Source organism: Pelophylax lessonae (genome assembly GCF_965119305.1).
Source record: "Pelophylax lessonae genome assembly, chromosome: 3".
Taxonomy (NCBI): Eukaryota; Metazoa; Chordata; class Amphibia; order Anura; family Ranidae; genus Pelophylax; species Pelophylax lessonae.
In genome coordinates, this window is record NC_138770.1 from 358415596 (window position 1) to 358429413 (window position 13818).

The 13818-nt window shown below is 40.6% G+C and overlaps 1 protein-coding gene across 1 annotated transcript in view; it reads right to left on the reverse strand.

Annotated features, from left to right (window-relative positions):
* Positions 1-3126: 3126 nt before the first annotated feature.
* Positions 3127-13818, reverse strand: part of IBTK (inhibitor of Bruton tyrosine kinase) — a 118176-nt gene continuing 107484 nt past the window's right edge. Inside the window, 3 exon segments of the mRNA XM_082250096.1 lie at positions 3127-3572; positions 6478-6610; positions 8734-8802. Of these exon segments, the coding sequence (XP_082106222.1) occupies positions 3447-3572; positions 6478-6610; positions 8734-8802 (328 nt within the window). The 3' untranslated portion in view covers positions 3127-3446.

Here is a 13818-nt window from a genome sequence, read left to right on the forward strand (position 1 = left end):
CCCCTTTAAGATGTCGTTGTAATGAGATAATCAATGTTATTCACTTAACCTGTCAGTGGTCATATAGTTATGGCTGATCAGTGTATATTACATATTATATTACGTTTAAGTTTCAAAACAACTTTTTACATTTTCCAGTAGCCTTCCCAGTTGTAGTAACATATATAATATGACCTCGCCTGTTACTAATTATACGCTATGACTACATTGTAACTGGTTACATATGATTATGTAGGTAGACTTGCTCTATTTTATGCTTCATATAACTTCTGTAGATAGATATGCTATATTTTTAATAAACTCTTATGTTGCATATATTATATGTCAACACAGCTAGGGATTACTCTTTACCACTGTCTTCCATATTATGCCAGATCTAACTGTAACGTGTGTGGCTTTGTGATTTCTTTTGCACTGGATTTCTGAAATATGAAACAGACTCAATGCAGCTATGTGTATTCAATGATACAGCTGAAATACATCAGTATTTATTATAGCCTTCTTGTACTCTTGGCAAGTGACTATAAGTGAAATTGAGGAGAGTCTTTAAGAATCAAGGTTTTCATTTACTATTGTTCTATTATTTGGTTTGTAACTAAATGCAACCATTATCAGCTGATTTCTAATCAACGTTACTCAAAATTCTTCAGTGCTCATTCTTAACCACTTGCCGTATATATACTGGGGGGCAGCGGCTCTCCTGCGCAAAATGTACAGGTACGTGATTTTGCTCTTACGGGTCTGTGGCACACATGTGCGCCACCGGCGACTTTCTCCTGCCGTGATTGGTGGACCCGCCAATCATTCCCAAGAGAGGCAGAACGGTGTAAACAAGGCAGGTCATCGTTCTGCCAGTAGAGGGGACAGAGATCCTATGTTTTTGCTAAGCAGGAACACGGATCTCTATCTTCTCACAGCCAAAGACCCTTCCCCACAGTTCGAGAGCACTCTCTAGGAGCACATTTAACCCTTTGATTGCCCTTGACGCTAACCCCTTCCCCTTCATTATACAGTGACAGTGCATTTTGTTAGCACTGATCACTGTATTGGTGTCACTGGTCCCCAAAAAGTGTCACAAAGACGCAGACCCGCAAAAAAAAAAAAAAAAAAAAAGAAATTGCTGATCGCCACCATTACTAGAAAGAAAAAAAAATACAAAAACTATCCCATAGTTTGTAGACACTATAACTTTTGCGCAAACCAATCAGTATACGCTTATTGGGATTTTTTTTTACCAAAAATGTGTAGAAGAATACATATTAATTAGATTTTTTTAATTTTTTATTGGATATGTTAAATAGCAGAAAGTAAAAAAAAAAATGTTTTTTTTTTTTTAAATTAAATTATCTGTCTTTTATTGTTTATAGTGCAAAAAATTAAAAACGCAGAGGTGATCAAACACCACCAAAAGACAGCTAAAATGACAATAAAAAGGTTTTTTTTTTTGGGGTACGTCGTTGCACGACCACGCAATTGTCAGGTAACACAGTGCCGTATCGCAAACAATGGCCTGGTCATGAAGGGGGGTACACCTTCTTCCTGGTTTCCAGGCCTAGGCAAATTATGTCATACATCCCAGGAGACATGACGGGAAGAGGGGTTTTCTCAGCTAAGCACACCCTTCTGGCTGCATGCCTGAGCTAAGGGCAGATGGATTCCAGGGAGTAAATGCTACATGAGTTATTTGCCCTTAATCAAGATGGCCACAAGCAGAAATGCTCCAGGGTGTCTTTCAAAGTGATCTCTTTGCAAAATAAAGTATGGATTCATGGATGGATAGGCGAGTTTGCTTTTAATAATGCTTTGAAATGATTTAAACAGGGTTTTTTGTTTGTGGTGCTCAGATGCAGTGAACTTCCTCCTTAAAAACAGGTATTATACCTTCTACTCCAGCAGCCAATGTCACTTGCTTTTGTGCTGTTGAAGTGCTACAGCTTTCTATCTAAAATCATCAGCATTCAATATGTCAGTAATGTCAGATGTCCGTGTCCTCACCTAAAGATACCTTTTCTTTTGCAGGGATTTAAGGATTTTTTATTTTTTTTTCCTAGGTGAACAATCATTTTAATATGAAAAATTAGAAGAAATCTTTATTAAAGTGGTTGTAAACATTTGACATGAAAAATTAACAAAACATATCCTTCTATCGTGTTTATTTGCCTCAATCCAAAGCACTGAGTGTGATTTCTGTCTGCTGCCTGCTCTGCTATCTACATGAATCAATTCTGATAGCTAAAACCAACTCCAAGGGATAGAGGATGACAAAGGAGGGAAGCTCCAGCAAAAAGCCTGGGAATGACAGCCTCAACTGTGAATGTCTTCTTATGTGTTTGTGTAGCGATAAAGGTGTCCCTTCCCTCCACCATAGGTGTGCATGCCAAAGCTAAAACACAATGCCTTTCTCTGCAGCCTCAGCTGCATGGGGCAGTGAATGAATTAGAAGTGCTCTGTGCTAAGTGGCTTCCTGTTCATTCACAAACTGAAGCAAAGTAAACAGTTTACTATGCTTAAGTTATGGATAGACACATGAGTGAGTTCACAGTGTGCATTTAGAAAAGGAAGGGGCTGGTAAATTACATATTTACTAGCCCCTTCCCCCGCTCGCCATCCTGAAACAGCCCCTGCAGCAGCTGGGGAGAGAGGGAAGCCAGCAGTACTGCAGGGCGGAGGGAAGCCTGGGCAGTAGGGGGAATTGGCACTGCACATAGTGATTAGGGTGTGCCAAGGCACACCCCCTGTGCAGATTATTGTCAGCTTCCTTCTAGGTGCTCTGCAGTGTTTAATGTCAAATCCCTGCCTTCTGCCAGCTGGAGCTTCGAGATGCTGTGCAAACTGTGTGCTTTGGGAGATAGTGGAGGAGAGAGAGAGAACTTCAGATACATAGGTACAACTTATGTAGAAAGAATTGTTTTATCTATGTGTATCACCAGTGACTTCTCACTTCAGTGGGTATATGTAAGGGTTTACAACCACCCGCTGAGAAGAACAGACTGTGTCCACAGACAGCAGGGGAGTAAACGCAGAAAAGGATGAGGAGGTGGGTGGTGGGGTTAGTAAGGGTGCACTTACTTTAAAGTATATGCAAATGTATTTATAAAATAACTATGCAATAAAAAAAATGCTTCCAAACCAGTTTATTTGAAATTAATTTTGTTTAAAACAGAAATGTATCTGTTTTCTACACCAAATACTTTGTTATGTATTAAACCAAGAATGATATTTCATCATCACATGGACATTTAGACGCCATCTGAAATGTCAGAAAAGCATGTATTCCAGCATATGGTTAAGATTATATAGTTGTAACCCTGTGCCTTTTGGGTGTTCACCAATGTTTTCAAGAATTAAAACAGATAATGTGATTTTGCTGTTGAGGGGACTTTAGTACATAACTAAGGTCCTGGATATCTTTGAAGCACCAAGATGTTCACATTTGCACATTATAATTAATGCTTGTTCCACATTGGAGCTGCTATAGGCCCTTGTTGTGAGCGTTCAATAGTTATATATTCCTCTGGGTTATCTATAGCCTGGTAATGTACCAAAAGATCCTGAATTGCACGTTCTTCAATCTAAAGGAAAGTTAAGAAAACGTTAAAGTTAAAATCTTAAAACATGTAACCTTACACACAATTCATCAAATAAAACAAAATTGCCATCATGTTTTTTTTTTGCTTCATAGACTCAATTTCTATATGTCCTAATTACCCACTGTCACCATTACAGATATTGATGGGGTGTACAAACCCTTATGGCTGTTACTGTAACAGGAGGTGAGGGCAAACCTTCCAGTGAGAGCACTTGTGATTGTTCCATTGACAGTAGTCTAAAAGGGGATTTCTCCGCACTTTGGGAAGATTCCACTTTCTTCCTATCATATCTACAGAAAAGGAAGTCAAGTAAAACTTCCCCAAAGAGATCAAGACAAATGCTGACAAATGACACAAACAAACTTGACAGTGGTTTAAAGTGGCAAAAAAAAATATCAATATCAGCTCCTCCCACCCCCTCCTAAACACTTACCTGGCTCCTCTTTCGATCCAGTGCGGTGCTCGTCCAATGACATGTAATGATTGGTAAGCTGCATTATAATACACTTTTGGTTTGTTGTGTAGTACCGCTTTAAGTGGCTGCACTGTGCAATACCATTGCACAGAGCAGGTGTGTCTTTTTTTTTTTAAATAATAAAGTGTGCATTTACAGCCTCTTTAATCTTTCCCAAAAAAAAAAAAAAAAAAAGTTTGGGCATTTTAATATAGGAACCATTTTGTTTAACCACCCCCTTCCCCTACCCCATAAAACAACCAAAACAGAGAAGTGTACTGTTGAAGTAACAGCTTGTAGTGCCTTTCAGGAATTTGTGAGGCAAGAAGTCTTTACTTGCCAGGTGTGCACTTGGTGAAGTTGTTATAAGAAGACTCAGTTCTACATCTAGATGGGCAATAACATAGCAAAGACCCTACAAAAGTTATTTCTCACCACTGGGGTCCCCAAGAAACAAACATCTAGTGGGCAATTCTACTTATTAAACCTTACTTTTACCTGAAATTCCAAATTTGGATGGTCTGACATTTTAAAGTTTATGTATAGCCAAAAATAGTATGTCTCTACTTACCTATAAAATCTTTTGCTTGGAGCCCATTGAGGGACACAGGAATTCAAATACTGTCAGGTTATGCTGTTGCCTACAGGAGCATTGGGCACTGGCAAACAAAAAAAATTGTAGGCCAGTCCAGGATAACCCAATCTCTACCCAATGTTCTTTAGTTTGTAACAAGCAGTAGCAAGAGCATGACTCAAACAGAGGGGAAGGGCCTGTGTCCCTCAATGGACTAGAAGGACAGGATTTTATGTTGAGTACAGAAATCCAATTTTCTTCTTTGTTCGAGAAACACAGGAATTCTGATACTTTTGAGATGTCCAAAAATGGCACAACTGAAGGATAAGTAAAACAGCAACAAACACGGGACGGCCTGCAGCTCAAGAGCCACCTGAAGGACACACACCCTAATCTGATACCAGAGAGGACCAAGCCCTCTACTGGATAGAGGACTTCAATCCATTGTTGTGACATTCAGAGCCATCATCCGTATTATGTATAAATATAGAAGCCGAGCAAAACGTTTTCAAACTGTACAGGCCATACAAGATGCAAAACAATGTGTACCATAATCATACACTTTATTTGGTAACAAAGATAAAAAGAGTCCCTGCAGGTAAAACAATAATAGTGCTGATAGGATTTACTGTAAATTTATTTTTGTATACACCAAGGATGAATGCTGATGTAACCAGTCTTTATGTGCCGATGCGTTTCACCAACATTTGCTTCATCAGGGTTCATGAAAACCATACATCATTAATCTCAGCACAGAACAGAACCAACAGAGTAACTCCCTGGGTGGGCGCTGGAACATCAAGGGAAACCCTCATTTAAAATGTGGAGTAAACCACAATAGATCACTGGTGCAAGCCCACTAACAAGGGCAAGACCTCATTTACCCTCAAATTCAGGCTAATGGCTGATGAGTGTCTGAAGGCTGTAGGCAGGCATGTCTCTCCCAAAACCAGGAGTGGCAGTGGGATGATGCTTCTTCTGCACTGAATAGCAGGAAAGAGTGTGCATGCAACATTCCACTCAGTGGATGACATCAGCACTTGATTTCTCAACCTTAATGCTTATTGTGGTAAAGCTAGCTGCAGAGGGAACTCAAAGAGCACCCACTAGTGCAAGTAACAAGGTAGCTCCCGGTGCTCAGCCATATCAGTCTACTCACAAAGCAAGCCTTCAAAGACAGGGCAAGCACTGTGGCATTGCCAACTGCTCTGGACCTGGAATACACTCCATGGCTAACTTGTTACTCAAAGTCTAGAAAGCACTTTATGTGGAACCAAGTGTCACTTCCAAGCTGGCTCAGTCCAGTCGGAGGGGGGATAGGGTTGGACAGGCTGAGAAAAGACAGATTCAAATTCAAATAGCTGCCATATAGACACGCTCAGACAGTGGTTTAGCAAGGAATTCTGAGGAAAAAAATCTTGAAAAATAATTTTTAATAAGAAGCTGAAGTAAAGATGTCCCTTTTCCTGGGACACAAGCAATAACTGAGGCATGATAGGTAAAAGAGGTGTTAATACTGGCTTGGGCCTACAGCTTTTTTTTTGCCAGCATCGGATTCTCCTGTAGGCCACAGTATAACACAATAAATGACTTCCTGTGTCTATCAATGGGCGAAAAATAAAAAAGTTTTGGCTTTTCATAAACTTTATACCCATGATTATATTTGTTTAGAAATATTTTTGCATGCAAACATTTTTCTGGCTGTACTTATTATGAGATGAGCACATTCACGGATTCAGATCAGGCAAAGCATGGACATACCTAGGCACATACACAATGACCAGCATAAATATAAGTGTGAAAGTTGGTTTATCAGGAGCCATACAACTGCAGTTAAATAATATTGGCATCTTTAATACCTGAATAAGTGCCAAAGGCTTCTCCCGACTCCGTATAAGAGCAGCTTCCTGTTGCTTTTCCTCTTCAACAATGTCAGTAAAAGTGACAGGGACCACTGAGGATTTGTTTTTGCTTAGCGATGAATGCCACGGGCTGCAAAGGTGTTAAGAGAGAGGGTCATAACCCTGACATCCATGCTTAAAGGTCAACAGTTTTCATGGTACATAGTTAACACTACTAAAATGCATATATGCCTCCAAGACTGTCATATTTCCAAAATCATAGGGGCATTATAGGCTACAGTGCAGAGTCTCTATTGAAGCCCCCACCCACCTAGACAGCCTTGGTACAACATTAAACACAGCCAGAGGAGGAAGCAGCTAAGAGGCAAAGCCCAACTCTTTTTCTACACAGTTATAGTATTTAAAATTGCTCTTATTTATCAACATGTCCCAAGTACAAAATGTAGCAGAACATTTACTCTCTAAAGCAACATTAACCATTTATTCTGCTAACCTTAGTAAATAGATAGGAAAGTATGTTAAATTTACTTGCTTTAAACTTTTTTATTTTTTTTATTTCTTTAGTTGCCTTCTGGTTTCTGGCCTAGGCCAAAATGATGTTATATATCCCAGCAGTCTTCATGTGCATTTTTTTCTTTCATCTGGAAGTAGGGGTTTTCTCAGCTAAGCACGTCCTCCTGCCTGCATGTTTGAGCTAAGAGCAGAGGGATTGCAAGAAATAAATGCTACATAAATCATCTGCCATTACTCAAGATGGCAGCAGCTAGAAATGGCAGGAAGGAGGAAGGGGGGAGGTCAAAGTTATTTCTCAATAAAATAAAGCATGGAGACATGGACGAATAGGTGAGCTTGCTTTGAATAATAAAAATGATTTAAGTCATTTAAATAGCATTTTCAGCTTGTGGTGCTTAAATACGGGTAATTTCTGTTTTAACTATATTTTCCAACTTTCACTCTCCAATAACGTTCCATGGCAGGTTCAAGGTAGATGTAAACACAATCACTAAAATCTCAAAAACATTAAATTGTTGATGTAATTTCAAAAGCCATAATAAATCATTTAAAATCAGCAGTTTGCGATTAAAGCGGAGTTCCGGCCACAAAATCGACATAATCGATTTTGTGGCCATTCGCTTGCTTTTCTTCACCTGAAAAGGAAATGGATAGCTAGGACTTATTTTTTTACTTACCTTGTTATTGTAGAAAAACTCACCTTTCTTCCAATTCCTCCCTTGGCGGCCGTGGCCCGCGCCGTCACTTCCGGTTTGCAATGATTCCTGGGAGCTGAACGTCAGCGCTCCCAGGAATCAATGCGACGGCACCGGCCCCGCTCGTCACTTCCGGTGCGACGCCGCATTCCCTGCTAAACAGCTTCTGGGCATGCCCAGAAGCTGTGGAGGAATGCGGCGCCGCACCGGAAGTGACGAGAGGGCCGGTGCAGGCGCATTCTGGGAGAAGAAGACACGGAAGAGGGCACAGAAGAGGATCGCGCTGGCTTCAGCTGCCCACAACAGAGATGGCAACGCTGGAGAAGAAACTTTAAAAGTGAGTATTTCTTCTTGCAGGTAAGTGCGAACCGGGACAGATCAGAGGCTAGCCATTGTGGAATGTACTAGCCCGGACTGTCCCGGGGGTATGTTCATTGAATTTTTATTTTTTGTGGCAGGAACTCCGCTTTAAGAGACCCTGGTAATCCTGCCATGTAGGACGTTGTACAGGCCCTTTCTTTTTTTAGAGTGACAACATTATGCTCTGGATTTAAAACTGTGCTCTTGAGTGGTTACCCTGTCATCAGGGCGTCCAATGACAGCTACAAGTTGCTGCTTCAACACACATTTAGCAGGCATGGTCCTTTATTGTCACCATCAGGAAACCCGCTCTAAGTAATGTCAAGTAGCCATTTCTGAACTGCATGCATGTAGACAACAAGTGACTGCAATGAGGCTGCAGGTTATAAGCAGCACTGATATGTAAGAAGGAATGAAAGAAAAGCAAAACCAATTTAAGATGAACAGCTGGTAATTCTGTAAGGGGTAACATCTAATTGAACCTTGACTATAGGCTGCCAGCTAGCACAGCCAGTTCTTATTTTATACATAATAAATAGTGAGGCCAAAAAAAAAAAAAATTGACATTTTTGTGTTACATTATTTTAGGACTTACCTAATGAGGTCCTATACATAGATTGGTATAATTGTGTGTATATGCATCAGTTACATTTTACAGTATAAATAAATTATAAAATTGCATTACTTTAAACTGTCTTGCTGTGGCACGTCACATTTCAGCTTGGCTTCCTGGGTCAAAGGTTCAGGGGATCTCCTGATGAGAGAAAATAATACAATTCTGGTTTCAATACTGATATTTTACCAGTTTTCAGCATTGCAGCTTGTAGTCGCAAACATTTGTCATCTTATGTAAGGGAATTCTTGGAAGCTTGCCTAACACCCAGAATTCACCAACGTTAAAGAGTAGCATTTACCTCTAGCTTTAATAGATACCTGTCATAGGAAAAAGGAGATCTCTTTCTGAAAATGCTAGTTGTCTGCTTGTCATGCTGATGAGATCTTCCAGCTTTTTTCTGACTCTTGATCTGCACACTTGCTCTGGGTCAGTGACTCAAAGCTTCGAAGCCAGTGGGTCACAACATCCATACAAGTTAGCTTTTCAGGAGGATGTCTGTAATTGCAGCCCTCAATGTTTCTCTGATAACAAGCCCAATGCAAGCCAAATAAAGTTTTCTTAATTTTGATTAGAGAGTAGAAGGGTTTAAACCTCAGCTTTAATATCCTGACCGTCTCCCCACAGAAGAGATGTCACCGTACGTCATGTTCTGCCTGAAACCAGTACCTCAACAGAAGTGAGGGGAAATCATCTTAATGGACACACAGACCACCACATCTATACAGGTGAAAAGCACCGGTATAGATGCAATACAAATCTCAAAGGAAATAGACCTTCCCCATTATAGTAGAAATACCATTTTTTTTTTTTGGCTGTTTTCCCGCTGACTGAGCACACTTTTTATTGTTTCCTCGTACACCACACAGAAAACAAAAATAAAGCAATGAAGAAAAGGGACAGGCAAAAAGTCAACAGATTTAAATTCTGACCAACCTAACCTTAAAGCCCCGAAAATAACGTTTCTCCCTCTCCGACCCCTCCTTACTCCGCTAAATAAATATCTCTTTTTTTGTTTACATTTCTTTCCTCAGTGTACAGGTTTCGTCCTACCCTCCAAGCACCAGTCTCACCTAAGTGAATGATCAGTGCTTTCCAAGCCTAGTATGCTGAGACATAGTACTCCATTCATAAAAGGAAGGGGACAGCCACAAGTGGTGCATCACCGGGAGGCAGCGGCCTGAATCCAGAAAAGACAGCAGCCTGCCAAAGATGCCACAGAAAAAAAAAATGGCAGCACAGGAGCCAAATGTTAGCTGCAGAGAAGTGGATCTCAGCAGGACAACGCTGGATCTGCTGGGTGGGTGAGTATCTGAATTATGCACAGCCCAGGATCAGATAAGCAGAGATTTAATTAAAAAAAAAATGTGTGAGAGAGGGTCAAGTTCCTCTTTAACCCCTTCATGGCGGAGGGTAAAACAAGTCTCGACACTTGAACACAGTTTTAAAACTTTGACATGTGTTTGTAAAACTGTACATATCACAGCAGCTTTGTCTATCCAGGTGAATTCTTTTTTGCACACACACCTTTGTTTACTTTTTTTCCTCTTCTATAGCAATAATATCTATTATTCTATTACAATGGATATTTTTCTCCATTAAAGAGAAAGAACAAAAAAAACAAACGGGGGACTATACAGTGACTGATCACTTGATAGCCAATCAGAGGCTAATCACAGAGATTAGATGCTCAGGAAATAAGACTTCGGGCTCCTGATCATTCGTATGAGATCCAGAGCTTTTGGCAGTGTTCTGGGATAATATATGTGTGCAGGCAGCAGGAAGGGGTAAAGCTGGGCATACACTGCTAGTTTTTTTTTTTGTTCAGCCACTAGGCTGAACAAAAAAAAAATGAACAGATTCCTCTATCCACACAGAGGTGGATGGAGAAATTCCACTGGCTGGGACAATGTATTTTGACAGCTGCACTTATCACTTAATACACTGATCAGAGGAGGCAGCCACTTGGAAAAATCTAGAACAGAAGTTGATACAACAATCAGCAAAGGCAACACACCTATTGACATTTGGTTAGCTCTACATTTATGCCACAGGTACCACTGAAAAAAGGCTGTTGGAAGGGGTTAAGCTGGCCATACACTGTTCATTTTAGGCTGAAAAAGAAAAAAAAAAACTATAAATGTCTGTTGAAATTTGGCTGGTTCAGCATATTTGACTAGTGTATGGCCAGCTTTAGTTGTAGTAAATAAAAAAAGTTTAGCTTTGTCGTTGCTGGACTTGAAGCTCCATAGTGCTAACTGGCTCCACAATAACACACCTATATATATATATATATATATATATATATATATATATATATATATATATATATATATACACAGTGGGTACGGAAAGTATTCAGACCCCCTTCAATTTTTCACTCTTTGTTATATTGCAGCCATTTGCTAAAATCATTTAAGTTCATTCTTCTTCCTCATGAATGTACACATAGCACCCCATACTGACAGAAAAACACAGAATTGTTGACATTGTTGCAGATTTATTAAAAAAGAAAAACTGAAATATCACATGGTCCTAAGTATTCAGACCCTTTGCTGTGACACTCATATATTTAACTCAGGTGCTTTCCATTTCTTCTGATCATCCTTGAGATGGTTCTACACCTTCATTTGAGTCCAGCTGTGTTTGATTATACTGATTGGACTTGATTAGGAAAGCCACACACCTGTCTATACAAGACCTTCCAGATCACAATGCATGTCAGAGCAAATGAGAATCATGAGGTCAAAGGAACTGCCTGAAGAGCTCAGAGACAGAATTGTGGCAAGGCACAGATCTGGCCAAGGTTACAAAAAGATTTCTGCTGCACTTAAGGTTCCTAAGAGCACAGTGGCCTCCATAATCCTCAAATGGAAGACGTTTGGGACGACCAGAACCCTTCCTAGAGCTGGCCGTCCGGCCAAACTGAGCTATCGGGGGAGAAGAGCCTTGGTGAGAGAGGTAAAGAAGAACCCAAAGATCACTGTGGCTGAGCTCCAGAGATGCAGTCAGGAGATGGGAGAAAGTTGTAGAAAGTCAACCATCACTGCAGCCCTCCACCAGTCGGGGCTTTATGGCAGAGTGGCCCGACGGAAGCCTCTCCTCAGTGTAAGACACATGAAAGCCCGCATGGAGTTTGCTAAAAAAAACACCTGAAGGACTCCAAGATGGTGAGAAATAAGATTATCTGGTCTGATGAGACCAAAATAGAACTTTTTGGCCTTAATTCTAAGCGGTATGTGTGGAGAAAACCAGTCATCACCTGTCCAATACAGTCCCAAAAGTGAAGCATGGTGGTGGCAGCATCATGCTGTGGGGGTGTTTTTCAGCTGCAGGGACAGGACGACTGGATGAAATCGAGGGAAAGATGAATGCGGCCAAGTACAGGGATATCCTGGACAGAAACCTTCTCCAGAGTGCTCTGGACCTCAGACTGGGCCGAAGGTTTACCTTCCAACAAGACAATGACCCAAAGCACATAGCTAAAATAACGAAGGAGTGGCTTCACAACAGCTCCGTCACTGTTCTTGAATGGCCCAGCCAGAGCCCTGACTTAAACCCAATTGAGCATCTCTGGAGAGACCTAAAAATGGCTGTCCACCAACGTTTACCATCCAACCTGACAGAACTGGAGAGGATCTGCAAGGAGGAATGGCAGAGGATCCCCAAATCCAGGTGTGAAAGACTTGTTGCGTTTTCCCAAAAAGACTCCTGGCTGTATTAGATCAAAAGGGGGCTTCTACTAAATACTGAGCAAAGGGTCTGAATACTTAGGACCATGTGATATTTCAGTTTTTCTTTTTTAATAAATCTGCAACAATGTCAACAATTCTGTGTTTTTCTGTCAGTATGGGGTGCTATGTGTACATTCATGAGGAAGAAGAATGAACTTAAATGATTTTAGCAAATGGCTGCAATATAACAAAGAGTGAAAAATTTAAGGGGGTCTGAATACTTTCCATACCCACTGTATATATATATTTACACCCAGCTATGCCATTATGACAAGCTCAAACATAAGGAACACAGGCTTTGCTCATGCTAACAATATTTGCTCTTCGCAAGCCGCCATAAAATATAGTATATCAAAAAGAAATGCGCTGTCCCTGAGTCGTGCTGTATTTGTGGTCAAAGGAAATCATTTACAAATTCTCTGCAATTCATCTCTTGCAGATTCTGCCCTATCTGCAGTAGGTATATGTACACAGGTATTTTGTCTGTTGAGGAGAGCTCCTTTCCCAGTAGGATGAACAGAGTGCTCACAAATGTAGTTCTAAAGATAGCTATACACTCAGCTGAATCTGCCAAAATGTTATCCGTGGGGCCATACCTTCATCACTCGGCTTGACAAACTTCGATCCGAAGACCGAAGGAGCCAGGCGGAGAATTGTCGGTTGAACGGTGACTGCAGCAACCAGCTGCAGTCACTGTTCAGTATTCAGACAGTCATAGGTACCGGCTGCCCAAATACAATAGCTGTTGGTGTAAATTTGTCAATCTGCATTCCTTAGCATGAATAGAGGAATCTGTTAAAATTGCTATATCGTTTTCTATATTTCTTGCAATAGGCATTAAGATTTCAATCAATCATTAGATTCTCCCATTATGCTTAACGGTGTTGATGTAGGGATCTCCCCTGCTGGCTACTGTAATCTGTTGGCATGGCTGTCAGAATACCCAAATGGTTGCTTTTACTAGTCCATCGAGAATTTTCCTCATGGCTCCTTTGACTTTCAGATTGAGGTTCAGGGTTTCCTGCTCAATTGGCTGAAATTTGAGCCATGTATGGCCAAGCATAAAAAACTTGCAATGTTGAGAATGCGCATTAAACAGTATTATTTATTGGGAACAAGGGTACATTCCCCAGAGTATATTGGTTCTTCAGAGATGTAAATAAGCCTACTTTAGTCAGACTGACATCAAATATTTAAACTGTATTAAACCCAAAAGCAAAAAATGTAATACATTGCAGCTTACCAACCATTAGATGTGTTGGCTGCATTTGTTTTCTTTTCTTAGGCTTTTTCCCTCTTATTTAACCTGCTGATCTGGCCAGTAAAGCATCTCCTTTATTACAGTGCCCCCACTTCGGATGAAGGAGAACAGGGGCACCTTTGGACAGCAGCATTATCAGTCTGGGGGAGGGTGTGTATTAGA